Below are 26,051 nucleotides of genomic sequence, written 5' to 3'. Positions count from 1 at the left end.
GTTCCGGGATTCATCCAATGGCATTGAGGAATACACCACCTCAGTCATTGGCTTCATCAATAAGTGCATCGACGACGTCGTCCCCACAGTGACTGTATGTACATATCCCAACCAGAAGCCATGGATTACAGGCAACATCCGCATCGAGCTAAAGGCTAGAGCTGCCGCTTTCAAGGAGCGGGAGACTAATATGGACGCTTATAAGAAATTCCGCTATGCCCTCAGACGAACCATCAAACAAGCAAAGTGTCAATACAGGATTAAGATTGAATCTTACTACACCGGCTCTGACGCTCGTCGGATGTGGCAGGGTTTGAAACCTATTACCGACTACAAAGGGAAACCCAGACGCGAGCTGCCCAGAGATGCGAGCCTCCCAGACAAGCTAAATGCTTTTTATGCTCGCTTTGAGGCAAGCAACACTGAAGCATGCATGAGAGCACCAGCTGTTCTGGGTCACTGTGTGATAACACTCTAGGTAGCCGATGTGAACAAGACCTTTAAACAGGTCAACATTCACAAAGCCGCTGGGCCAGACGGATTACCAGGACGACTGTCAATTTACAAAAACTTCTAAAAACCTGTTTTTGCTTTGTCATTATGGGGTATTGTGGGTAGATTGATGAAGGGGGGAAAACAATTTAATTCATTTTGAACAAGGCGGTAACATAACAAAATGTGGAAAAGTCTTGGGGTCTGAATACTTTCCGAATGCACTGTACATACTCCAAATACATCTATATTTTTTGGGAAAGATTCATGCTATATTTACGTGTTCTGTTAAAGGAATAGAATAGGATACACTTCACCCTATCAGAGCAAATACCAAGGCTATAGGGCAGGGTTCCCCAACTTGCGGCTCATGGGCCAAATTTGGATGATGTTGTTTGCCCCCCCCACCCACAAGTTTTCAGAGCAAAAATAAACAAAACACTTTTATTTTGATTGTTGGACATAAAAGACTGTAAAAACACCAGCAAATCAGCTCCATGTGGTTTTAATTTTGGAAATCTGTTCCAAAGTATTCCCACGCATAATAGAGAGATATATGTCAACGTATACAAATGTATGCAAGGTTTAAAATGATTATGTTTTAGTCAAAGATCAAATCAAATCAAATTATATTGGTCACGCTCGCATGGTTAGCAGATGTTATTGCGAGTGTAGCGAAATGGTTGTGCTTCTAGATCCGACAATGCAGCAATATCTAACATGTAATCTAATAATATCACAACAACTACCTAATACACACAAATCTAAGTAAAGGAATGGAATAAGAATATAAAATGAAACAGGCAGGGATGGAGCAGGCCTCGAACCCTCGACCATCAAGCCCGAAGTCCGGCGCGCTATCGACTGTGTCACAAAAGCGTACTCGAACGGAAGAGTCAATATCCGCGCTTATAAACTCAGGGTCGTTACAATATGGATGAGCAATGACAAAGCGGCACAGGCAAGATGCAATATTATGTCTGTTTGGGCTTATTGCGTTCAATTTGCAGTCTACACATTTTTCGTAATTATGTTCCGGCCCCTGACCATCCATTCAAGAAATAATCGTCCCGGGGCTGAATGTAGTTGATGATCCCTGCTATAGGGCCAATCATTGATAGATGTCGAACAATTAGGAGAATTCCACCTAAAGTAAGCTAAATAGTTATCACCCCTGAGCCAAGGTCAGCAACAAGTGATATCATATATACTGTAATTTCCCGGCTTGATGAGATCAACAAACAAGTAGGCCTAATTGACATGCGGTCATTGGGGAAGTTGTCTAAATATTGTCTACAGTCGCCCTCCAGTGACAAGCAACAGGAATGATAGGTGAATATTGCTCGGCTAGTTCTCTTTTCTAAGCATTGTTTTGCTATTTAGAGATAGACCTGTCGCCTATTTTACGTAGTGTAGACGTTGAAATGTCTCAAAACTATGACTGAAAATAGTGCAGTCCGGTTTATAAGCATTGGTGGCATTTTATTTGCCATGGGCGTAGGTCTACAACAAATATTTTACACCAACATATACAGTGTAATGATTAACTTATTTTCTAACAATGAACTGCTCGAGTCTCTAAGTCACATGGTGATTTTTGCTTCTCTCATTCTGCTTGGCACGCTGCCTAAAGGGGATTTTATTTTCATGTTTCTTGCAGTCGTCTCAACTTCCAAGGTGAACATGAAAGTGAAAACAGCTGTAAACCCATGTGAAAACCCCTGGTCTGGTAGGCTACTCACTGGTCCAGACAGTAGAGTTGCTCAGGTGAGTGAGGCTATATTACCTGAAATCTTGTGGTGTCTTTTGAATTGTGAAAGGGTATATTCTTGTAAACTAAATGTGTCTGTCTATATGTCTAAAATAAGAGCAGAGGATTATGCTATGGCAGATTGTTTTTACAGACTAGGCTTCATGCGTCATGGAGCATTTGTCATGCAATTGAACTGTTTAGCCTCTGCGTGCTAAGTATTGCTCTAAAAATGGTGATGTATAGGGCAAAGCAGAGACATAGTTCAATAGATAAAGTTAACTTCTCTTTACAAAAATACAGGCAATTTGAGCATGTTACTGCAAATATCAACAAATAGGCTCTCTCGGGAAAATGTACGTTTGTTTTACTCATTAGTTTGTTATGAATATTCAAAAGCCAAATCAATTAGGTGGTACAGAAAATATTCAATGATTACCATTAAAGCATCATTTTATACAGATATTTACATGTGTCTACTGTTTACAGACAAAGAAATCATAATAGAGAGGGAGTAGGCCTTCATGTGTTTTACTAATTAACCATTGCCCGCTGCCTCATTTGATTGTTCTTTGCCCTTGTCACACTGTCTGTCACATACTTCTTCCTTCGGACAGTACCTTCCTGTTTCTGTTATAGGCCCTCGGACCAGTGCATACCAATAACAATGGTATTTTAGTGTAAACAAACTGTAATCCAACCTGGTTGTCTGTACTCAGTCCTTCAAAACCAAACAGCCACTGGACCCAAAAGCTAGTCCCTCTCACAGGGTATAGGTTGTTTTTTAGGTTTTGATTCTCAGGTTACAGATGTAGGAACTTAATTTTAACCAGTTTAACAGGAAATGTGAATTATTATGTGGATTATAATTAAATTATAATTTTCGTAAGGAAAAATTAAGTCTGAAATGTCAAAGTGGAAATTACAAACTTCAGAAACCTTTTAAAACTCAAATACACTACACATTTGATATTTTCTGCATTGCAGGAAAGTTCTCCTGCAACAGGGTGATCAAATTAAGATCCTACATCTGTACCTCTCATACATTCATGTCAGAAGTGGAAAGTCCATTCTTATCAGTGACTCATGGTAATTACAGGTTATACACAATGTATCCATAATATGATTCTTATGCATATAGGAATGCTACCCTTATTTTTAACTAAAGGTACTTTGTCGGGTTGGTTACCGTGACGGCACACCCTTTCCCCCTTACCTTCCATAGAAAATGGCATGTTGGCTGTAAACATAAGCTTTGCTCCTGTTCCTGCTGACTGCTGTGACAGGCACCAAAAGTTAAAGGCAATTTTAACAACACATTCAACAGACAACTCCTTGCGTGAAACAAGAGACATTCGATGCCAAGCAGAGATCAGATGGCAGAGATTGGGGAACCTGGAGACATAGAGGAGGTGAATGAAGCTCAGGGTCTAGAGGGGGACAGATCCTCCCTCAAATCCACCATGGAGAGGAACGTGAAGACACAACCTGACGGCCCGGTGAAGGAGAAGAAATTGGGGATGATGAAGCAATTCAGGGAGAGCATCAAGCGGGTTGGAGAGAGGAGTCCTCTGGCCTCAAACAGCAAAGATTCAAAGGACAAATCCAATTCAGAACAGGGGGGACATGGTATTGACCCTGAAGTGACCTCTCCAACCCATCAGCTGCCACCCCCTCCCTCACCATGTAAGTTTTCCTCAGATTTGTCCCTCTGTCTAATTAAGTGAGTTATGAAATATGCTCTTGAGTCAAGAAATGGCTTCTCAAGGTCGTGGGAAAAGGACGTCTCAGGAGACACAGAATGACAGTATAAATGGCAGGAAGGACTCTCTTATGCACTGTATTGGGAATTTCAGCTGGACATGAGCCAGTCTGAGCAGGGGGCTTTCGTCATTTCTCAATTACTGACATTCCTATCTTAATGAAGTTTATACTAAACTCGGAAACAGCTGCCAACCAAGCAGGATATAGACTAACATAATTAACCTTTGTACAATAACACAGATTTTTTTTATGACGAATCTGATAGAAGCTGCTTAACTAGTTGTCAAGGTTGTGTGACTTCTTCTGTGTGTGCGTATGCGTTTGTGTGACTGTGCGACTGTCCGTGTGATTGTGTGTGTACGGTCAGCACACCTACTATTACACTGCAAAGTAGTTTAATAACTAGCATTATTCAATGTCATAGAGATCAGCAACTTTCTCTTGCTCAGGTTTGAGTGCTGGGTCTCCTATGGCCTCTCCCCTGAAGGGTCTAGGTGGGTCCTTCCAGAGGAAGGAGGGAGGAGAGAGTGCAGAAGATTCACTACAGAAAAAGCACACCAGAACACGCTCAGGTACACCACTGTTTACCCAACCAACCAGAGCCTGTTCAATCAATGGTTGACAATAAATACTGTTCAAAGACAAGCACAAATACATATCATTTACTGAGAGAATTCTGGAGAGCTCGTTGGGATATTCTGAGTCTTTGTAAGGTCTTCGTAATCTGTCATCTGTATTGTCCATCTATAGACCCATTGGCAATTGGGGACTCTCTTCTAAAGAAGGGGGCTTCCATCCGACGGAGTTTGCGACTTGTGGGGAATAAGAAGGACAAGACCCTCAAACAGGAGCAGCTCCAGCCTGTCACTGAGATCACTGTGGATGAGAAGAGAGAGAGGGAGAAGGAGAGGGTAGAGATAAAAGAGTCATACATACTCCCAGAGATACCCCTCACACCCGTCTCAGGTGAGGTTCGTTCTCTCTCTGTCTTTGTCTCTGTCTCTCTCTCTCCCTCATCCTCTTGTCCATTTTTATTTGTTTTAGCAGTAGAGATCACAAAATATATTAATTGTGATGTAAATCAATATGGTTGTGTCTGTGCAGTATGTGTGTATTAGGTATAACAGCATAAGCTTTTATGCATTAAGGTCTTTACTCTGTTTGCTCTTACACTCAAGTGATGCAGATCAATAAGCTGATTGGGATGGAGGTGCTGGAGGAGGCCTATCTGAACCTCCTCTCCCTGTGCCAGGAGTTCCAGCGGGAGAGGGAGGAGTGCACGGAGGAGGCCTCCTCTATGGAGCTGGCCAAGAAGGAGAAGGACATAAGGCTCCTTTACAATGCCCTGCGGGACAAGGTGAAGGAAATAGTGCGGGACTCCAACTCCTTTCCCTCTCGCAACAAGGATCTCTTGGTGCATGTGGCCCGCGTCATCCAGGAGGAGGAGAAGAGGGAGGCAGAGCCTGGGGGCGTGGTTGGGCCTGGGGGTTGGCGGGGGGCCTGGAGAGAGGCTGTGAGCGAGGGTGTACAGGCCACGTTGAAGAGTGTTCACTTGGACAGGCCCGAGCAGAATGCCTCCTGGCTGGCTATCCACCTGGGTATGCTGGGCAAGGCCATCGTGGAGGACTTGAAGAAGGTGAAGGGAGAGCTGCAAGGCTCTTACCCACCCAGCTTCAATGTGTTCAGTACCTATGTGAGCTGTTACCATGGTGCTGTCAGCCAGCACCTGAAGAGGCTTCAGCAGCAGGTGACAGATCTGAAGGACTACTACAGCCTGCTGGACTGGATCATCAATCACTATGAGAGGTGAGGAAGACTTAAAGTAATTGTCTTGAGTAAGAAGTGTGTGTGTGTGTGTGTGTGTATATATATATATATATATATATATATATATATATATATATATATATATATATATATATATATATATATATACAAAAAAAAAATATATATATATATATATACACAAAAATATGACTCAAGATGATGAGTAGTATTGTATCTGAGAGACACCATCCCTGTTGAACAGTGAGAAGATAATGAGTAGTCCTTCATTGAGACCAGAGATGGAAGCTGAGAACATAGGCCTCTCCCTGGAGGAGGGTTTCCTGGACCAGCTCAAGGGGAAATACTGCATGCGGGCAAAGGTGAGGGATGGAACATTCCACTAAGTGACAGATGGATAGATGTTTAGGAAGAATTCAGGTTGAATGCAGGTACCACACTGATGAGCAAAATATAAAGTTTTTTTTAAACTCTTCTAGTCCTTTAGCCTTTATTCTTTTGCTTTCCATGTCTTTTCCAGGAGGACATGAGAGCTTCACTGGATAAAATATTAGAGCTTGAAAATGAGGACATGTGGATAAAGAAACAGGCACCAGAGACTGACGATGAACACTTCTTTAACTCTGACATACACATGGATATCTGGACGGTATTGTTTTGTCATGATTTTATATAATGCAATAGCATCATATCTCCATTAGAGGGCAACATTGCCTACTTAGTTACATTTTAATTATAGCGGCAGGCTACTATAACTGTAGGACTTGAAACTGATGTTGTTCTCTGTGTAGAAAGTTAAGAGCAATGCTGTAAACTCCAAGAGGATTGATGTAAACCTGGAGATGAGAGTAGTCTGTTCCTGCCTTGAAGAGTTACAGCAGTTTCCCAAGCGGTATGCTCTGCAACAGTCCAGAGTCTGCTCTTTCTATCTCTATCCTAACCATTATTCACTGGAAACATAAAACTGCACCTTGTCCTTTGCTTGTTAATAACTCCATGACATTATTTCTCCTTCACTCTCTCTACATCTCCATAGATTTGAGACCGAATTTAGGTACTGCTGTAACAGTATGGAAAACCCTTCACTTTGGGCTGACTATCAGATAACCTACATCAACAGCTTTAGAGCTCTTAAGTAAGTCAGATTTCACTCTTCACTACATCTGGTCAACAACCCTCGCCCTTTCCTCTGCCGTCAACACACTGTAGACGGGAATGTCCTGGACAACAGTTGATAGACAGTCAGTTCAGCTTTCCAGACACTTTGGGGTACATTTACCAAAGGATGGTGTGAATAAATAAAAAATAAGACTGCAGTCTAAAAGATTGACCTGAGAACAGAAGTCTTGGCTCAGAAGACAAAGTCTCAGCATTAAACACATTTTTGTATCTCAGGAATTTTATGCACTTTTTTGTTTGGACTTGAGCAACCGTATTTTAGTGGCATAATGTTAAACCTTGACCTAAATGCTTAACTTCACTCTGTCTGATTTGAAGTTGCACCTTATCTAACAGAAGTGGGATGGAAAACTGCGACTATGAAATTACTATTTATTTCACAGGCATTTCCAGGAACCCATACTAGGTCATTTAGCGTGCCTGCAAGATTCTGTTCAAGATAAACATCAAACATTACACACCAATAAATGTTGAATTATGGTTAAATATGCATCTTATCTATCTTACAAAAATACTCAAACATACTCATAGCAGCACCCACCCGTAGCACGCGCTCCAGCAGGTGTAATTCACTGGTCACCCCCAGGGCCAATTCCTCCTTTGGCCGCCTCTCCTTCCAGTTCTCTGCTGCCAATGACTGGAATTAACTACAAAAATCTCTGAAACTGGAAACACTTATCTCCCTCACCAGCCTTAAACCTCTTAGGGCTAGGGGGCAGTATTTTCACGGCCGGATGAAAAACGTACCCAATTTGAACAGGTTACTACTCTGGCCCAGAAAATAGAATATGCATATTATTAGTAGATTTGGATAGAAACCACTCTGAAGTTTCTAAAACTGTTTGAATGGTGTCTGAGAGTATAACAGAACTCATATGGCAGGCAAAAACCTGAGAAAAATTGAACCAGGAAGTGGGAGAAATGAGAATTGTAGTTCTTCTTTTGAATCCCTTGAGAAACTACAGTGACATAGGATTCACGTTGCACTTCCTAAGGCTTCCATTGGCTGTCAACAATCTTCAGAAACTGGTTTCATCCGTCTCCTGTTACCGGGCAGAAAATTGTGGCTCAGTCAATCAGTGGCCAGTCTGAGGACAGGTGTCTCATGACACGAGTTCGCTGTTCGTTCTTTTTCTTCTGGGATGAATACCCATTGTCCGGTTGGAAAATTATTGCAATTTTACGTAAAAAAATACCCTAAAGATTGATTGTAAACATCGTTTGACATGTTTCTACAAAGGTAATGGAACTTTTGAACTGTTTGTCTATGGATTTGCGCCCACACCTCATGGCATTGTAATAGTGCTCTGGATGGGCCAACAAAACGGAGGTATTTGGACATAAATGATGGACTTTGCAGAACAAATGAACATTTCTTGTGGAAGTGGGAGTCCTTCCGAGTGCATTCCGCCGAAGTTCAGCAAAGGTAAGAAAATATTTTGAACATATTTTAGAAATTTGTCGACGCCGTGGTTGTAGGCTAACTGTATAGCTTAGCATTGAAGGCTAAGTTCTGTACTCAGAATATTGAACAATGTGCTTTCTCCGTAAAGTTATTTTGAAATCTGACAAAGCGGTTGCATAAAGGAGTAGATTATCTATAATTCTTTAAATAATTGTTATACATTTTGTCAACGTTTATGATGAGTATTTCTGTAAATTGATGTGCCCATTCACCGGCGGTTATGGGGAGAATACATTTTCTGAATGTCACGCGCCAATGTAAAATGGGGTTTTTGGATATAAATATGAACTTGATCGAACAACAAATGCATGTATTGTCTAACATGATGTCCTAGGAGTGTCATCTGATGAAGATTGTCAAAGGTTAGTGCTTAATTTTAGCTGTATATCTGGTTTTGTGACGGCTATCCGTGCTTGGAAAATGGCTGTTTTTTTTTGCTAAGGTGCTATCCTAAAATAATCTAATGTTTTGCTTTCACCGTAAAGCCTTTTTGAAATCGCACAATGTGGTTGGATTAACGAGAAGATTATCTTTAAAATGCCGTATAATGCTTGAATTTTAATTTTGAGATTTTTGTGTTTTGAATTTCGCGCCGTGCTATTTCACTGGTTGTTGTCCAACCAATCCCGTTAACGGGATTTTATCTCGAAGGGGTCCTCAATAGGTCACCAGCTTTAAGCACCAGCTGTCAGAGCAGCTCACAGATCACTGCACCTGTACATAGCCCATCTATAAATAGCCCAAACAATTACCTCATCCCCTACTGTATGAATTAATTTATTTATTTTGCTCCCTTGCACCCCAGTATTTCTACTTTCTACTTTGCACATTCACCTACTGCAAATCTACAATTCCAGTGTTTTACTTGCTATATTGTATTTACTTCGCCACCGTAACCTTTTTATTGCCTTTACCGCCCTTATCTCACCTCATTTGCTCACATTGTATATAGACTTGTTTTTGTACTGTTTTATTGACTATGTTTTGTGGCAAAGAAGGGGGTCGAGTGATAAATGGCAGACATGTGAGGGCAGAACTAATAAACGGGCTCTGCCCGATCACTAAAATGGCCACCCCGATCAGAACTACAGATCACAAAATGGCCGACTGCCAAAACTACAATTCCCAGAAGCAAGGGGAACCCTCAGAAGGTGGAGCCGACCCACAGATAAAGGGTCAAGAAAAACCAGGAAGAGAGAGAGAGGGCGGGAAGGATCTATGAACCATAGAGAAAGAGACAATCTACATTGGTTGGATTTACCGTGTACGAGCTGGACTGTTTTGGACTTATCTGTTGGTGTTTAGACATGGACCTACCGAGAACCAGATTTGTGTACCGAACCCTGCTATCCTTGACCTTACCTGTGGCCTGGGTGGACCAGGACAGAAACAAACACACAGGTACTGTCATGTTCGAAAGAACTTTCATTCTGGGCTGACTTTGGTGACAGTTTCCCACTTAATTTGTGACAAACGCTCCTAACTTTGGAGAGGTTTGCCACAGTTTGTTTTACTCCATGTGTAACTAACTCTGTGTTGTTGTATGTGTCGAACTGCTTTGCTTTATCTTGGCCAGGTTGCAGTTGTAAATGAGAACTTGTTCTCAACTTGCCTACCTGGTTAAACAAAGGTAAAATAGAAATAAAAAATGCAGGCACGGTGACACACTATCATATTACTTTATAAATTAAAGTGAAACTATTGAAGACCAAACCCAGCTAGCACATAATGTTCTCAGAACCATGTGTTTCCATGCTTCAAGATTGTTTTGATTACGTGGACTGGGATATGTTCCGGGTAGCCTCTGAGAATAATATTGATGAATACAGGGATAAGGTAACTGAGTTTATCAGGAAATGTATAGGAGATGTTCTACCCACTGTGACTATTAAAACCTACCCAAACCAGAAACCATGCATAGATGGTAGCATTCGCATACCCTGGTTCGAATCCAGGCTGTATCACAACCAGCCATGATTGGGAGTCCCATAGGGCGGCGCACAATTGGCCCAGCGTCGTCCGGGTTTGGCCAGTGTAGGCCGTCATTGTAAATACGAGTTTGTTATTAACTGTCTTGCCTAGTTAAATAAAGGTTAAATAAAATAAATACATTAAATAAATACAAACTGAAAGCGCAAACCACCGCATTTAATAACCATGGCAAGGTAACTGGGAATATAGCTGTATACAAACAGTGTAGTTATTCCCTCCGTAAGACAATCAAACAGGCAAAACGTCAGTACAGAGACAAAGTCTCAATTCAACGGCTCAGACACGAGACATATTTGGCAGGATCTACAGACAATCACGGACTACAGAGGGAAAACCAGCCACGTCGCTGACACCGACGTCTTGCTTCCGGATAAGCTAAACACATTTTTCGCTTCTGTCATCATGAAGTGCTTTGAGAGACTAGTCAAGGATCATATTACATTACCTGACACCCTAGACCCACTTCAATTTGCTTACCGCCCCAATAGATCCACAGAGGATACACTGCTATATATCATCTGAACAAGAGGAATACCTATGTAAGAGTGCTGTTCATTGACTACAGCTGAGCCTTCAACACCATAGTACCCTCCAAGCTCATCATTAAGCTCGAGGCCCTGGGTCTGAACCCCGCCCTGTGCAACTGGATCCTGGACTTCCTGACGGGCCGCCCCCAGGTGGTGAAGGTAGGAAACAACACCACTTCGCTGATCCTCAACACAGGGGCCCCACAAGGGTGCATGCTCAGCCCCCTCCTGTACTCCCTGTTCACCCATGACTGCGTGGCCACGCACGCCTCCAACACAATAATTACGTTTGCAGACGACACAACAGTAGTAGGCCTGATTACCAACAATGATGAGACAGCCTACAGGGAGGAGGTTATTGCCCTGGGAGTGTGGTGCCAGGAACATAACCTCTCACTTAACGTCAACAAAACAAAGGAGCTGATTGTGGACTTCAGGAAACAGCAGAGGGAGCACCCCCCTATCCACATCGACGGGACCACAGTGGAGAAGGTGGAAAGCTTCAAGTTCCTCTGCATACACATCACTGACAAACTGAAATGGTCCACCCACACAGACAGTGTGGTGAAGAAGGCATTTATTTACTTACTTACTAACTTTATTGTCCCCATGGGGAAATTTTGTTATATAAAATCCAGACGGAAAATATTTACACAAGAAGCAACCTAATATTACACAGTCAAACTCTCAGTCATTTAGTAAGTTCATATATATGACTTGAAATCACTGGCCACTTTAATAATGGAACACTAGTCACTTTAATAATGTTTACATATTTCACATTACTCATCTCATATGTATATACTGTATTCTATTCTACTGTATTTTAGTCTATGCTGCTCCGACATTGCTCGTACAAATATTTATATTTTCTTAATTCCATTCCTTTAGATTTGTTTGTATTGTTGTAAAATTGTTAGATATTACTTGTTAGATATTACTGCACTGTTGGAGCTAGAAACCTAATTATTTCAATACACCCGCAATAACATCTGCTAAACATGTGTATGTGACCAATGAAATTTGACTTGATTTTGCATACAACTTCCCACAATGTTCTGGAAATGGTACAGGATAGTTGCTTGGCTTTGGAACATTCTCAGCACATTTAAGAAACTTGACAAAATAACATTATTTACCTGGTATTTTATTACTTTGACAGAAACATCCAAACATGGTTTAATTAAATAAACATTTTGATGTTTTCGGAACATTCTCCAACTGGTTTGACATTGGGAATGCTCTCAAATAGTTCAGAGAACGTTAAGAAACAACGTTCTCCTGTGGGAATTTCAATACTTCAGCATAACAGGGCTCCGGGCAGCCGAGCGGAAATGGAAATGGAGGAAAACTCGCCTCCCTGCGGACCTGGCATCCTTTCACTCCCTCCTCTCTACATTTTCCTCTTCTGTCTCTGCTGCTAAAGCCACTTTCTACCACTCTAAACTCCAAGCATCTGCCTCTAACCCTAGGAAGCTCTTTGCTACCTTCTCCTCCCCCCCCCCCCCTCCTCCCTCTCTGCGGATGACTTCGTCAACCATTTTGAAAAGAAGGTTGACGACATCCGATCCTCGTTTGCTAAGTCAAACGACACTGCTGGTCCTGCTCACACTGCCCTACCCTGTGCTTTGACCTCTTTCTCCCCTCTCTCTCCAGATGAAATCTCGCGTCTTGTGACGGCCGGCCGCCCAACAACCTGCCCACTTGACCCTATCCCCTCCTCTCTTCTCCAGACCATTTCCGGAGACCTTCTCACCTCGCTCATCAACTCATCCTTGACCGCTGGCTACGTCCCTTCCGTCTTCAAGAGAGCGAGAGTTGCACCCCTTCTGAAAAAACCTACACTCGATCCCTCCGATGTCAACAACTACAGACCATTATCCCTTCTTTCCTTTCTCTCCAAAACTCTTGAACGCGCCGTCCTTGGCCAGCTCTCTTGCTATCTCTCTCAGAATGACCTTCTTGATCCTAATCAGTCAGGTTTCAAGACTGGGCATTCAACTGAGACTGCTCTTCTCTGTGTCACGGAGGCTCTCCGCACTGCTAAAGCTAACTCTCTCTCCTCTGCTCTCATCCTTCTAGACCTATCTGCTGCCTTTGATACCGTGAACCATCAGATCCTCCTCTCCACCCTCTCCGAGCTGGGCATCTCCGGCGCCGCCCACGCTTGGATTGCGTCCTACCTGACAGGTCGCTCCTACCAGGTGGCGTGGCGAGAATCTGTCTCAGCACCACGTGCTCTCACCACTGGTGTCCCCCAGGGCTCTGTTCTTGGCCCACTCCTATTCTCGCTATACACCAAGTCACTTGGCTCTGTCATATCCTCACATGGTCTCTCATATCATTGCTATGCAGATGACACACAATTAATCTTCTCCTTTCCCCCTTCTGACAACCAGGTGGCGAATCGCATCTCTGCATGTCTGGCAGACATATCAGTGTGGATGACGGATCACCACCTCAAGCTGAACCTCGGCAAGACGGAGCTGCTCTTCCTCCCGGGGAAGGACTGCCCGTTCCATGATCTCGCCATCACGGTTGACAACTCCCTTGTGTCCTCCTCCCAGAGTGCTAAGAGCCTTGGCGTGACCCTGGACAACACCCTGTCGTTCTCCACCAACATCAAGGCGGTGACCCGATCCTGTAGGTTCATGCTCTACAACATTCGCAGAGTACGACCCTGCCTCACACAGGAAGCGGCGCAGGTCCTAATCCAGGCACTTGTCATCTCCCGTCTGGATTATTGCAACTCGCTGTTGGCTGGGCTCCCTGCCTGTGCCATTAAACCCCTACAACTCATCCAGAACGCCGCAGCCCGTCTGGTGTTCAACCTTCCCAAGTTCTCTCACGTCACCCCGCTCCTCCGCTCTCTCCACTGGCTTCCAGTCGAAGCTCGCATCCGCTACAAGACCATGGTGCTTGCCTACGGAGCTGTGAGGGGAACGGCACCTCCGTACCTTCAGGCTCTGATCAGGCCCTACACCCAAACAAGGGCACTCCGTTCATCCACCTCTGGCCTGCTCGCCTCCCTACCTCTGAGGAAGCACAGTTCCCGCTCAGCCCAGTCAAAACTGTTCGCTGCTCTGGCACCCCAATGGTGGAACAAGCTCCCTCACGACGCCAGGACAGCGGAGTCAATCACCACCTTCCGGAGACACCTGAAACCCCACCTCTTCAAGGAATACCTGGGATAGGATAAAGTAATCCTTCTAACCCCCCCCTTAAAAGATTTAGATGCACTATTGTAAAGTGGTTGTTCCACTGGATATTATAAGGTGAATGCACCAATTTGTAAGTCGCTCTGGATAAGAGCGTCTGCTAAATGACTTAAATGTAAATGTAAATAACGTTTCCACAAGGTTTCCTCATGGTACTATTTAAAGTAACATTTATGAAAACATTCTATAAAAAAAACATTAGTAACATTAGTAAATGTTATTGTAAAACAATTGAAAAACATATACATATCCGTTCTCAGCGTCAACAAAACTCTCTATCCTTTATCTTGTTAAGTGTGTTCAGGTGTCTTGGCCGCGCCGACTAATTGGCCACGTCTGATCTTAATAAGTACTTGTTTCCTTTGAAATGGGGTCTGTTTGAATAGATTTAAAATTAACAGATTTGTATGAGTAAAAAAAAAAAAGAAGCTTGCTAGCTCCATCCTGGTGGTGCAGTAGACTAATTCAATGGATAGAGAACAGAAGATCACTGACGGTGTCCCATAATGAAAATAAATGTGGTTGCATGATTAATGCCTAAGCAAATTAATTTCCATGGGTCCTATCTGTGCTTGGAGTTCAAAACAGTTAACCCAAACGAAGCTAGCAGTATTCTTAAGTCTTATTGTAACATTCAATAAAAGTTTTAAGGGAGTAATTTAAACAACTCCAAATAACTTAGAATTTAATAATAAAATCTCCCAGAAAAACATTCAGGGAACCATAGTAAAAACGTTCTAAAAAAAATAAAAAAATATTCAGTTCTACTGGTCAAGAAATGTATGGCTTCGTTCCCAGAACCAATGGGAAACCAAAAACGTACGTTCCCACAACTTCCAAGGAATGAAATGTGCTAGCTGGGAAGCTGTTTCCAGCCAACAGGCATCTCTGGAGTTTACCACTGCTTGTCTAAAAAGAGAAACACCACATGGTTTCCGGGAAACTAAGCTAGCGTAAGAGAATTGCCTGAGTAGTTCAAGCTCCATATTCAAAGAGCTGGTAATGCCACTGAAACAAGCAACATGTCTCTGTCAGTAAAAAAATGAGGAACACAATATTAGAGATGGGCAGAAACAGTCAAAATTCTCTCCTGCAGATTTAGTTATTCATGTTCAAGGAGACAGGAGACTCAAAATAATGATGGTCAGATATAACTTTATACTGTTTATCCTTATTTCCTAAAAAGAAAACACACAGTTGAAGTCGGAAGTTTACATACACTTAGGTTGAAGTCATTAAAACTTATTTTTCAACCACTCCACAAATTTCTTGTTCACAAACTATAGTTTTGGCAAGTCGGTTGGGACATCTACTTTGTGCATGACACAAGTAATTTTTCCAACAATTGTTTACAGACAGATTAATTCACTGTATCACAATTCCAGTGGGTCAGAAGATTACATATACACTAAGTTGACTGTGTGTCAGGAGAATTTTCAATCCCAATGATAATAACTAACAATCAATAAGATTTGACTAATCCCCAAGGTTTGTAAGACACTGGGTTAAGAATAATTGGCAAAGACTCAGCTTATGCAAAAGGTTCGTACAGTTTATTCAGAGAACGTTCTGAAGTCCATTATACAAAGACATTCATTTTATGCACACTCCCTACTTACGCACATACCTCCACACAAACAGTAGATATCCTACACACATACATACACACGAACAGTAGGTGAGTTGTATCCCTCCCCGGAGTTCTCACCACTGTTAATCACTACCCAGCACTGTCTGTTCCATTCCCCCGAGATTAGAGGAACCTTGAGAGGTACTCCCTGTCCTCTCATAAGTTTCTCAAAGTTCTAGCTAGGTCGGGTCAAACGCAGTCTAATTGTTCTCGATATTTTCTTAGGCACACACATACATTTCTCTTCCTTCCGGGTCTCTACTAAACCTTATGAGACTTACGTTTAGTACTTTAATTATTCATTATACATGCTACATAAACTACTAATTAGTTAAATTTCAGGGTGGGATTCTTTAATCATTACCTTTAAACATATAATTCCCTTATCACTGTGCCTTTAAACAGCTTGGAAAGTTCCAGAAAATGATATTGTGGCTTTAGAAGCTTCTGATAGGCTAATTGACATCATTTGAGTCAATTGGAGGTGTACCATTGGATGTATTTCAAAGCCTAACTTCAAACTCAGTGCCTCTTTGCTTGACATCATGGGAAAATCAAAAGAAATCTGCCAAGACCTCCAAGTCTGGTTCATCCTTGGGAGCAATTTCCAAAAGCCTGAAGGTACCATGTTCATCTATACAAACAATAGTACGCAAGTATAAACACCATGGGACCACGCAGCCGTCATACCGCTCAGGAAGGAGACGCATTCTGTCTCCTAGAGATGAACTTACTTTGGTGCGAAAAGTGCAAATCAATCCCAGAACAACAGCAAATGACCTTGTGAAGATGCTGGAGGAAACAGGTACAAAAGTATCTATATCCACAGTAAAACGAGTCCTATATCGACATAACCTGAAAGGCCGCACAGCAAGGAAGAAGCCACTGCTCCAAAACCGCCATTAAAAAAAGCCAGACTACCGTTTGCAACTGCACATGGGGACAAAGATTGTACTTTTTGGAGAAATGTCCTCTGGTCTGATGAAACAAAAATAGAACTGTTTGGCCATAATGACCATCCTTATGTTTGGAGGAAAAAGGGGGATGCTTGCAAGCCGAAGAAAACCATCCCAACAGTGAAGCACGGGGGGGCAGCATCATGTTGTGGGGGTGCTTTGCTGCAGGAGGGACTGGTACACTTCACAAAATAGATGGCATCACGAGGAAGAAAAATTATGTGGATATATTGAAGCAACATCTCAAGACATCATTCAGGAAGTTAAAGTTAGGTCGCAAATGGGTCTTCTAAATGGACAATGACCCCAAGCATACTTCCAAAGTTGTGGCACAATGGCTTAAGGACAACAAAGTCAAGGTATTAGGAGTGGCCATCACAAAGCCCTGACCTCAAACCTTTCGAAAAAATGTGGGCAGAACTGAAAAAGCTTGTGCGAGCAAGGAGGCCTATAAACCTGACTCAGTTACACCAGCTCTGTCAGGAGGAATTGGCCAAAATTCACCCACGTTATTGTGGGAAGCTTGTGGAAGGCTACCCGCAAAGTTTGACCCAAGTTAAACAATTTAAAGGCAATGCTACCAAATAATAATTGAGTGTATGTAAACTTCTGACCCATGGGAATGTGATGAAAGAAATAAAAGCTGAAATAAATCATTCTCTCTACAATTATTGACATTTCCCATTCTTAAAATAGTGGTGATCCTAACTGACCTAAAACAGGGAATTATTACTAGGATTAAATGTCAGGAATTGTGAAAATCTGAGTTTAAATGTATTTAGCTTAGGTGTATGTAAACTTCCGACTTCAACTGTAGTTACACAAGCTAAACATCAGAAATTGTTAACATTCTTACAATCAATGTTCCATCTAAACTGCACACGTGCTCAGGCGTGCAGCTCCCCCGGGACTGCCTCGCAAGAACAAATATCAGCCTGTGCAGAGAAGCTCGAGATTGAACTTCACTCAACTTTCTAGAGTTTCCCCCTTAGTTAACACAATCAACATTTTCCTTGTGGGAATTGTGATTAAAACAACGCAATATTAGCATGTAGCCACGTGTGCATATACATATTCTTTGCTAGTTAGTGAGTTATTAGCCCAGTTTTAGATAATTTGCAGTCAGCAATGGGGGAGGGATTGCTTCCTACAAGAGCACAAAATGTTTACATTTCTAGACATCTTTGAAAAGCTAGTCAGGTCAAGAGCTTTTTTTTGTCTTAAAGGGGCAGTGTTGTATTTTGAGACAGGCTTGAATAAGCTAAGTAGCCATTAGGCAGAGGGTAGCATCATTTGTCTGATTATCTGTAATAATGGCATGGTAAAAATAATGCATTTTATTTTGTAAAGTGGTTTCTAGCATCAAACATCACCTAATTTTCAGTCCCCTCCTTGTCCGAAGGACACGTGGGTGAACAGGTTAATGTCAAGCCCTGCATGTTTATTTCAAAAGTCTCATGGAATGTAGGCCTACATTGAACACCACACATTGGCTGCTACTGTAGGCTGAATGATAGAACAGCTATTTTCATGTTATGGGATGCATTTTCTCCATTGCTTTTGATGGTAGGCCACTCTTGTAGGCCTACATTATGATCATCCACAGTAGCCTAATTGACTACTGTCTGAAACTGTAACTTAAAGTGGGTACAGCCTCGGGGTTCACAGTAAATGCACACTGGAATTTGCACAGAATCTTCACAGTGTTCAAGTTTGCACTCAGCAGAGATGCAATTTGCTCAGTGCCCCCCAAAAATGAAGTGAACATTGCTTACAACCCCTGTTGAAACCCTTCCCTTGGTCTGTTTCGCAATCGTTCGGGAAGTCTCGCAATGTGGCGCCTCTGGGTTTAGAAACTCTGTCGCGTAGGTGTTTATGCATGATAACCTGACCTAACCTCAGACCTGTTTCATTTCCTTTTTTCTCTTCCTCCAGGGAGCACATGGAGGGTTACAGAGAGAGCTGCCCGACACAGGTGGACCATCTCAGCAGAGAGGTGGATGGCTTGGTCCATAGACTGGTCCAGGGCCTGGAGGACCAGTTTAAGAATGATGTCAGGGTAGGTGAGGGGGAGAAGTTTGATTGACCTTTGGTCTTGTCCTCATTCTACAAATGTCCCTAAGTTGATCAGTGTGTTGAGGTGATTGACATCTTTCCTACTTGTCTCGGGTGACCTGGAAGTTACTTAGTTTGGTAGTCTACTGATTTCTTTGCACACGTTTCTGTAAAGGCTTTCTCTCAATCGCTCCTGCTGTCAATGTTATGGATGGGTGAACAAACAAATAAATTAACGAATGAACAAATTAGAGGGAATAGATGGGTTAATATGTGTCTGTTGCTTTTTCTAGCCTTACCTCAGGAGAATGATGACGAGGAAGTGGCTCTCCACAGATGAGGACTTCCAACAGCTGTTGAGCAGGACAGAGAAGCTGTCCCAGCGCTGTTCACAAATGAGACATCCATATGTACAGGTAAGGATTGGGGAAGTGCTGTTCATATTGTTTTAAATGCAGTATATACTATAGAGAAGTCAAAAGTTTTAGAACACCTACTCATTCAAGGGTTTTTCTTTATTTTCCCTATTTTCTACATTGTAGAATAATAGTGAAGACATCAAAACTATGAAATAACACATATGGAATCATGTAGTAACTAAAAAAAGTGTTAAACAAATAAAAATATATATTATATTTGTCACGGTTGTCGTAGGAACGAGCGGACCAAAGTGCAGCGTGTGTCTTCCACATTTTATTTTCACTGTGAAACTATGCAATACATACAAATAAACTGAATAACAAACCATGAAGCAGAGTAGAAACATACACTAACTCAAAGACAATCTCCCACAAACCCAGGTGGGAAAAACACCTACTTAAATATGATCTCCAATTAGAGACAACGAGGACCAGCTGCCTCTAATTGGAGATCATCCCAAACAAAACCCAACATTGAAATACAAAACTAGAACATAACAACATAGAAAAACTAAACTAGAAACCCCCCCTGTCACGCCCTGACCTACTCTACCATAGAAAATAACAGCTTTCTATGGTCAGGACGTGACAATATTTGAGATTCTTCAAAGTAGCCACCCTTTGCCTTGATAACAGCTTTGCACACTCTTGGCATTCTCCCAACCAGCTTCATGGGGTAGTCACCTGGAATGCAGTTCAATTAACAGGTGTGCCTTGTTAAAGTTAATTTGTGGAATTTCTTTCCTTCTTAATGCGTTTGAGCCAATCAGTCATCTTGTGACAAAGTAAGGGTGGTATACAGAAGATAGCCCTATTTGGTAAAAGACCAAGTCCATATTATGACAAGAACAGCTCAAATAAGCAAAGAGAAATGACACTTCATCATTACTTTAAGACATGAAGGTCAGTCAATCCGAACAATTTCAAGAACATTGAAAGTTTCTTCAAGTGCGGTCGCAAAAACCATCAAGCGCTATGATGAAACTGGTTCTCATGAGGACCGTCACATGAAAGGAAGACCCAGAGTTACCTCTGCTGCAGAGGATAAGTTCATTGGAGTTACCAGCCTCAGAAATTGCAGCCCAAATAAATGTTTCACAGAGTTCAAGTAACAGACACATCTCAACATCAACTGTTAAGCGGAGACTGCATGAATCAGGCCTTCATGGTTGAATTTCTGCAAAGAAACCACTACTAAAGGACACCAATAAGAAGAAGAGACTTGACTGGGCCAAGAAACACGAGCAATGGACATTAGACTGGTGGAAATCTGTCCTTTTGGTCTGATGAGTTCAAATTTGATATTTGCCACGTCTTTGTAGGAGGCAGAGTAGGTGAACGGATGCTCTCCACATGTGTGGTTCCCACCATTAAGCATGGAGGAGGTGGTGTGATGGTGTGGCGGTGCTTTGCTGGTGACACTGTCTGTGATTTATTTAGAATTCAAGGCACACTTAACCAGCATGGCGATCACAGCATTCTGAAGCGATACGCCATCCCATCTGGTTTGTGCTTAGTGGGATTATCACTTGTTTTTCAACAGGACAATGACCCAACACACTTCCAGGCTGTGTAAGGGCTATTTGGCCAAGAAGGAGAGTGATGGAGTGCTGCGTCAGATGACCTGGCCTCAACAATCACACGACCTCAACCCAATTGAGATGGTTTGGGATGAGTTGGACCACAGAGTGAAGGATAAGCAGCCAATAAATGCTCAGCATATGTGGGAACTCCTTCAAGACTGTTGGAAAAGCATTGCAGGTGAAGCTGGTTGAGAGAATGCCAAGAGTGTGCAAAGCTGTCATCAAGGCAAAGGGTAGCTACTTAGAAGAATCTCACATCTAAAATATATTTTGATTTGTTTAACACTTTTTTTGGTTACTACATGATTCCATATGTGTTATTTCATAGTTTTGATGTCTTCACTATTATTCTGCAATGTAGAAAATATTAAAAATAAAGAAAATCCCTTGAATGAGTAGGTGTGTCCAAACTTTTGACTGGTACTGTACACTCAATTAAGCAAAGGAAATCATGCCCCTGATGAACCATAGGAAGTTGGAGTCACTGGGAAAGCCCCGAGAATTTCCTGACCTTACCATACTGGAACTTGACCATGCATAGAATGGAACATTATTTGAGTTGATGTGGCAATGGGAGTAAATGGCAGGAAAAGAGGGGGAGGAGGATGGGTGTCACTCAGATGATCAGTCATGGCAGTCACTTGAAAGCGAAAGAATAAACAGAAGACTTTCATGTCTATTTGTAATCCCTTTCTCTGGCCTCCACTGTGCCTGTCCTGTGTTCCTCTGCATCAGATGTTTGTGAGTAGCTTGCACTACTATGTGGTGAAAGAGTATGTCTCCCAGCTGATGAAAAACAACTACTCCTGTAAGAACAGGAAGCATGACAAAGCAGCCACCAAGATGAGGGTGCAGTGGAATGAACTCAATGATTTGTTTGAGGAAATGGTAACACTTCTTAATCCTGAATTATAAACTGAATTTTGGCCAATTTACATCCACACAAATTGTACTTTTCATGTTCATTCAACATTGTCTAAAATTGTAAATACTACAGTACATAAATTTGTCTCAGCATTATGTCTTTGTGCTTTGAGGAATGCTACTTTGAAAATTCAGTGCTGTCATAAACAAATGACATGTGTTATTACCATTCATGACTAGTAGACACACTCATAATAATTTCCTCTTGTAGAACACAACCCATGACTGGCTCCACCCAGTAGGAGACCACCTGAGTAACATAATTGGGGAAAAGAACAAGAGCGACATAAAGAACCACCTGAAACATTTAGTAGCGGACTACCCAGACATCAGGTAATCCAGCATCTTCCCGTGGCCACATCTTGTATCTGGTGATTTTGGTGATTTAAAAAAAAAAAAAAAATTTTTACAAAATATAATCAGAGTAAAAACACATCATATGAATTCTACTCTGACTGTTATGACCCTGAGAAGAACAGCAGTGGAAGATGAAGTCAGCGGTGTTCATCAGACAGGGGAGAGGGTTGACTAGGCAGTGACAGATTGAGAGCCAGATAGTGCTGCTCCAAATATGATAGAGAGCCGTGTTTATTCTCAACAGCAGGATGTAGGAGGGGGAGGACCAGCCGGGAGAGGGGGAGAGATAGAGAGACCGAGGTGAGAGACCCCGATGAGGCGTGAACACTTGCACCTGGTTTCTCGGAATAGGGCTTTAAGTGCTGTACTTTCCCAGGCAATTGCCGTGGTCTGGGTTTTTGTGAACCTCTCATTTAATTAGATTTTTATTTGAACTCTAGTTAACTTCTCCAAATCGAGATTGACAGATAATATATATTTTTAAATAAATAAAAAATTATAATAATTTAAAAAAAATTAAAAAATTATATATATATATATATATATTATTTGTCATGACAGCCCCATTAACAAAATTGAGTAGCTATCTGATTTGGTTCTGGGTGTTGGAATTATGGAATTTTAGACCAATTAATTTCACAAAACATTTGACAGTTCATTTCTCCTTCTGATTCTCCAAGAGTGATATTCTGTACCCTCTCTCCCCTCTGTCTGCAGTAAGAAGCACCTATCGGCCGTGCTGTACTTCAGGGGCTTGGTGCGGGGCAGGGAGAAGCGGGTAATCCTGCAGTGTCTCACTGAGCTGAAGAAGAAACTAGGAACCTCGGGGAACACTGGAGATAAAAAAAGAGGCCTCTTCATTGATATGCAGGTCACCATCACCAATACAAACTGTCTGGCTAACATGCCTTTCTCCTGCCTCTCCTCTGTCCTCCCAGACGGCTAATCTACAGGCCTAGATACAGGAGCCTAGCACAGAGATGGTAACCTAACCAAGCTGTCTGAGAAGGCCTGAGGAGGCTTATAAAGAAGATACTTTAGGATTACCAGTATGATCACTACGCAAAAAGAAAACATAGTCTAATGATTATTTAAATGTGAATGGACCTTTACATGGTAAATTTTGTTCATGCAGTCAAAGGTTATTTAAGACACCTCATTGATTAAGCATTATTTTTTTTTAAATATATTATCACTTTAGCCCACTGTTGTTGCAAAAGAAAGCTGAGAACATAATTAATAATGGGCCTGATGCTAAATGAACTCCATGATAGGGCTCAAACTGTATGTTCAGTGTTGAATTAACTTTACCATTGATTTACCTATTTTCAAGCTATTGAAATGTGTCGCAGCAGTGCACACATATTACATGTCAACATAGAAAAGACTCGCTTAGAAAGTCCCACGGTCCTGTTGTTTTGTGGTCAGAATAAGGGTTTCAAAATATCACATCTGATAATGTCATTAAACCACAAACAAATACACAAATACAAGTTTCTCCCATTGTTAGGGAAGTGCGAGTTTTTGTTCCCCTCTAATCATTTTTGGCCAATTTGACAGGGCAGCATGCAACACAAAGGTTTGTACTCATGTGTCTGCTGTCTAGTATGAGTATAGATGAAGTCCATCACAATAAATTCATCCAACATCAACTGCAGGGTGTCACAACTTCTGCTGAAGTCAGCTCATGTATCCATTTGTTTTGTCTTGTTCCCTGCACACCTGGTTTTCATTCCCCAATTACACTACATGTATTTATTCCTCTGTCCCCCCCTCATGTCTTTGTGTAAGATTGTTTGTGTTGTGTTTTTTATTTTTTTGTACGCACTAGGCTTGCGTGCGTTTTTCCCGTGTTATTTTACAAAGCCTGTTTCTTTACATTTGATGTGTTGTGACTGTTTTGCGCGTTTTACACTTTGCCTTGTTGGCTGCAGGTTTTAAGACGCAGCTGCGTCCGTCTGTATATCTCTCCTGCCGAAGTAAAGTGTGCGCCTGTTCACTATTCTCTGCTCTCCTGCACCTGACTTCAGCACAAGTACGCACACGCCTGACACAGGGATGGGGAACTGGCGGCCCGCAGACCGCTTTTTGTAGAATACATTTTAAACAACAAAAAATATACAGTACCAGTCAAAAGTTTGGACACACTTAATCATTCAAGGGTTTTTCTTTATTTTTACTATTTTCTACAATGTAGAATAATAGCAAAGACATCAAAACTATGAAATAACACATGGAATCATGTAGTAATCAAAAAAGTGTTAACAAATCAAAATATATTTTAGATTCTTCAAAGTAGCCACCCTTTGCCTTGATGACAGCTTTGCACACAATTGTTTACAGAGAGATTATTTCACTTATAATTCACTGTATCACAATTCCAGTGGGTCAGAAGTTTACATACACTAAGTTGACTGTGCCTTTAAACAGCTTGGAAAATTCCAGAAAAGTATGTCATGGCTTTAGAAGCTTCTGGTAGGCTAATTGACATCATTTGAGTCAATTGGAGGTGTACCTGTGGATGTATTTCAAGGCCTACCTTCAATCTCAGTGCCTCTTTGCTTGACATCATGGGAAAATCAAAAGAAATCAGCCAAGACCTCAGAAAAAAATTGTAGACCTCCACAAGTCTGGTTCATCCTTGGGAGCAATTTCCAAAAGCCTGAAGCTACCACGTTCATCTGTACAAACAATAGTATGCCAGTATAAACACCATGGAACCACGCAGCCGTCATACCGCTCAGGAAGGAGATGTGTTCTGTCTCCTAGAGGTGAACCTACTTTGGTACGAAAAGTGCAATCAATCCCAGAACAACAGCAAAGGACCTTGTGAAGATGCTGGAGGAAACGGGTACATAAGTATCTATATCCACAGTAAAACGAGTCCTATATCGACATAACCTGAAAGGCCGCTCAGCAAGGAAGAAGTCACTGCTCCAAAACTGCCATAAAAAAGCCAGACTACGGTTTGCAACTGCACATGGGGACAAAGATCGTTGATGAAACAAAAATAGAACTGTTTGGCCATGATGACCATCATTATGTTTGGAGGAAAAAGGGGGAGGCTTGTAAGCCAAAGAACACCATCCCAACCGTGAAGCACGGGGGTGGCAGCATCATGTTGTGGGGGTGCTTTGCTGAGGGGGGGCTGGTACATTTCAAAAAATAGATGGCATACTTCCAAAGTTGTGTCAAAATGGCTTAAGGACAACACAGTCAAGGTATTGGAGTGGCCATCACAATGCCCTGACCTCAATCCAATAGAAAATTTGTGGCAGAACTGAAAAAGGGTGTGCGAGCAAGAAGGCCTATAAACCTGATTCAGTTACACCAGCTCTGTCAGGAGGAATGGGACAAAATTCACTAAACTTATTGTGGGAAGCTTGTGGAAGGCTACCCGAAACGTTTGACCCAAGTTAATCCAAGGTTTGACCCAAGTTAAACAATTTAGAGGCAATGCTACCAAATACTAATTGAGAGTATGTAAACTTCTGACCCACTGGGAATGTGATGAAATAAATAAAAGCTGAAATAAATAATTATCTCTACAATTATTCTGACATTTTACATTCTTAAAATAAAGTGGTGATCCTAACTGACCTAAAACAGGGAATTTTTACTAGGATTAAATGTCAGGAATTGTGAAAAACTGAGTTTAAATGTATTTGGCTAAGGTGTATGTAAACTTCTGACTTCAACTGTAATTAGGAAGTCAGTTGGGGCTTTTTCGGGGTGTAAAATACTGGTTTTAAAATATCAGATCTGAGATTTGCACAAACTGAATGCAGTATTTTGGTTAGGGAAGTGGGAGTTTTTGTTCCCCTCTGATCATATGTTTCAATTAACGATAATGTTGGCCACTTTTACAGGGCAACATGCAACACAAAGGTTTGTACTCATCTGTCTGCTCTTAACTATGAGTCAATCACAATAAATCCATCCAACATCTACTGTA

General features: G+C 41.8%; 1 protein-coding gene across 4 annotated transcripts; it reads left to right on the top strand.

Moving 5' to 3' along the window:
- The first annotated feature begins 2,058 nt into the window (after positions 1–2,058).
- On the top strand, positions 2,059–26,051 carry exoc3l4 (exocyst complex component 3-like 4). 4 transcript variants are annotated; one of them, XM_014210663.3, is made up of 15 exons: positions 2,059–2,259; positions 3,570–3,928; positions 4,456–4,578; positions 4,757–4,972; positions 5,185–5,812; positions 6,036–6,153; positions 6,312–6,440; positions 6,583–6,683; positions 6,828–6,926; positions 18,694–18,817; positions 19,107–19,229; positions 21,551–21,703; positions 21,951–22,072; positions 22,341–22,396; positions 22,814–26,051. In XM_014210663.3, the coding sequence occupies exons 2-14, from the start codon at positions 3,601–3,603 to the stop codon at positions 22,348–22,350; spliced, it is 2,274 nt and encodes a 757-aa protein (XP_014066138.1). In that variant the 5' UTR covers positions 2,059–2,259; positions 3,570–3,600; the 3' UTR covers positions 22,351–22,396; positions 22,814–26,051. The 4 variants fall into 4 exon arrangements, with proteins under 4 accessions (XP_014066138.1, XP_014066135.1, XP_014066140.1 ...); XM_014210660.3 differs by lacking the exon at positions 22,341–22,396; XM_014210662.3 differs by lacking the exon at positions 22,341–22,396 and having other exon boundaries at positions 2,135–2,259; positions 3,468–3,928.

Source organism: Salmo salar, chromosome 09 (genome assembly GCF_965601325.2).
Source record: "Salmo salar chromosome 09, fSalSal1, whole genome shotgun sequence".
NCBI classification, from domain to species: Eukaryota; Metazoa; Chordata; class Actinopteri; order Salmoniformes; family Salmonidae; genus Salmo; species Salmo salar.
Note: the sequence above shows the minus strand (reverse complement) of the source record. Positions and strands in the feature narration are given on the sequence as shown.

Bases quoted from the DNA above. Each gene is read 5' to 3' on its own strand.
- exoc3l4 (XM_014210660.3), top strand. From the start codon at position 3,601: ATGCCAAGCAGAGATCAGATGGCAGAGATTGGGGAACCTGGAGACATA. The intron at 4,579-4,756 runs GTACACCACTGT...GTCCATCTATAG, and splicing joins GCACACCAGAACACGCTCAG to ACCCATTGGCAATTGGGGAC. The intron at 6,927-18,693 runs GTAAGTCAGATT...CTCTTCCTCCAG, and splicing joins AACAGCTTTAGAGCTCTTAA to GGAGCACATGGAGGGTTACA.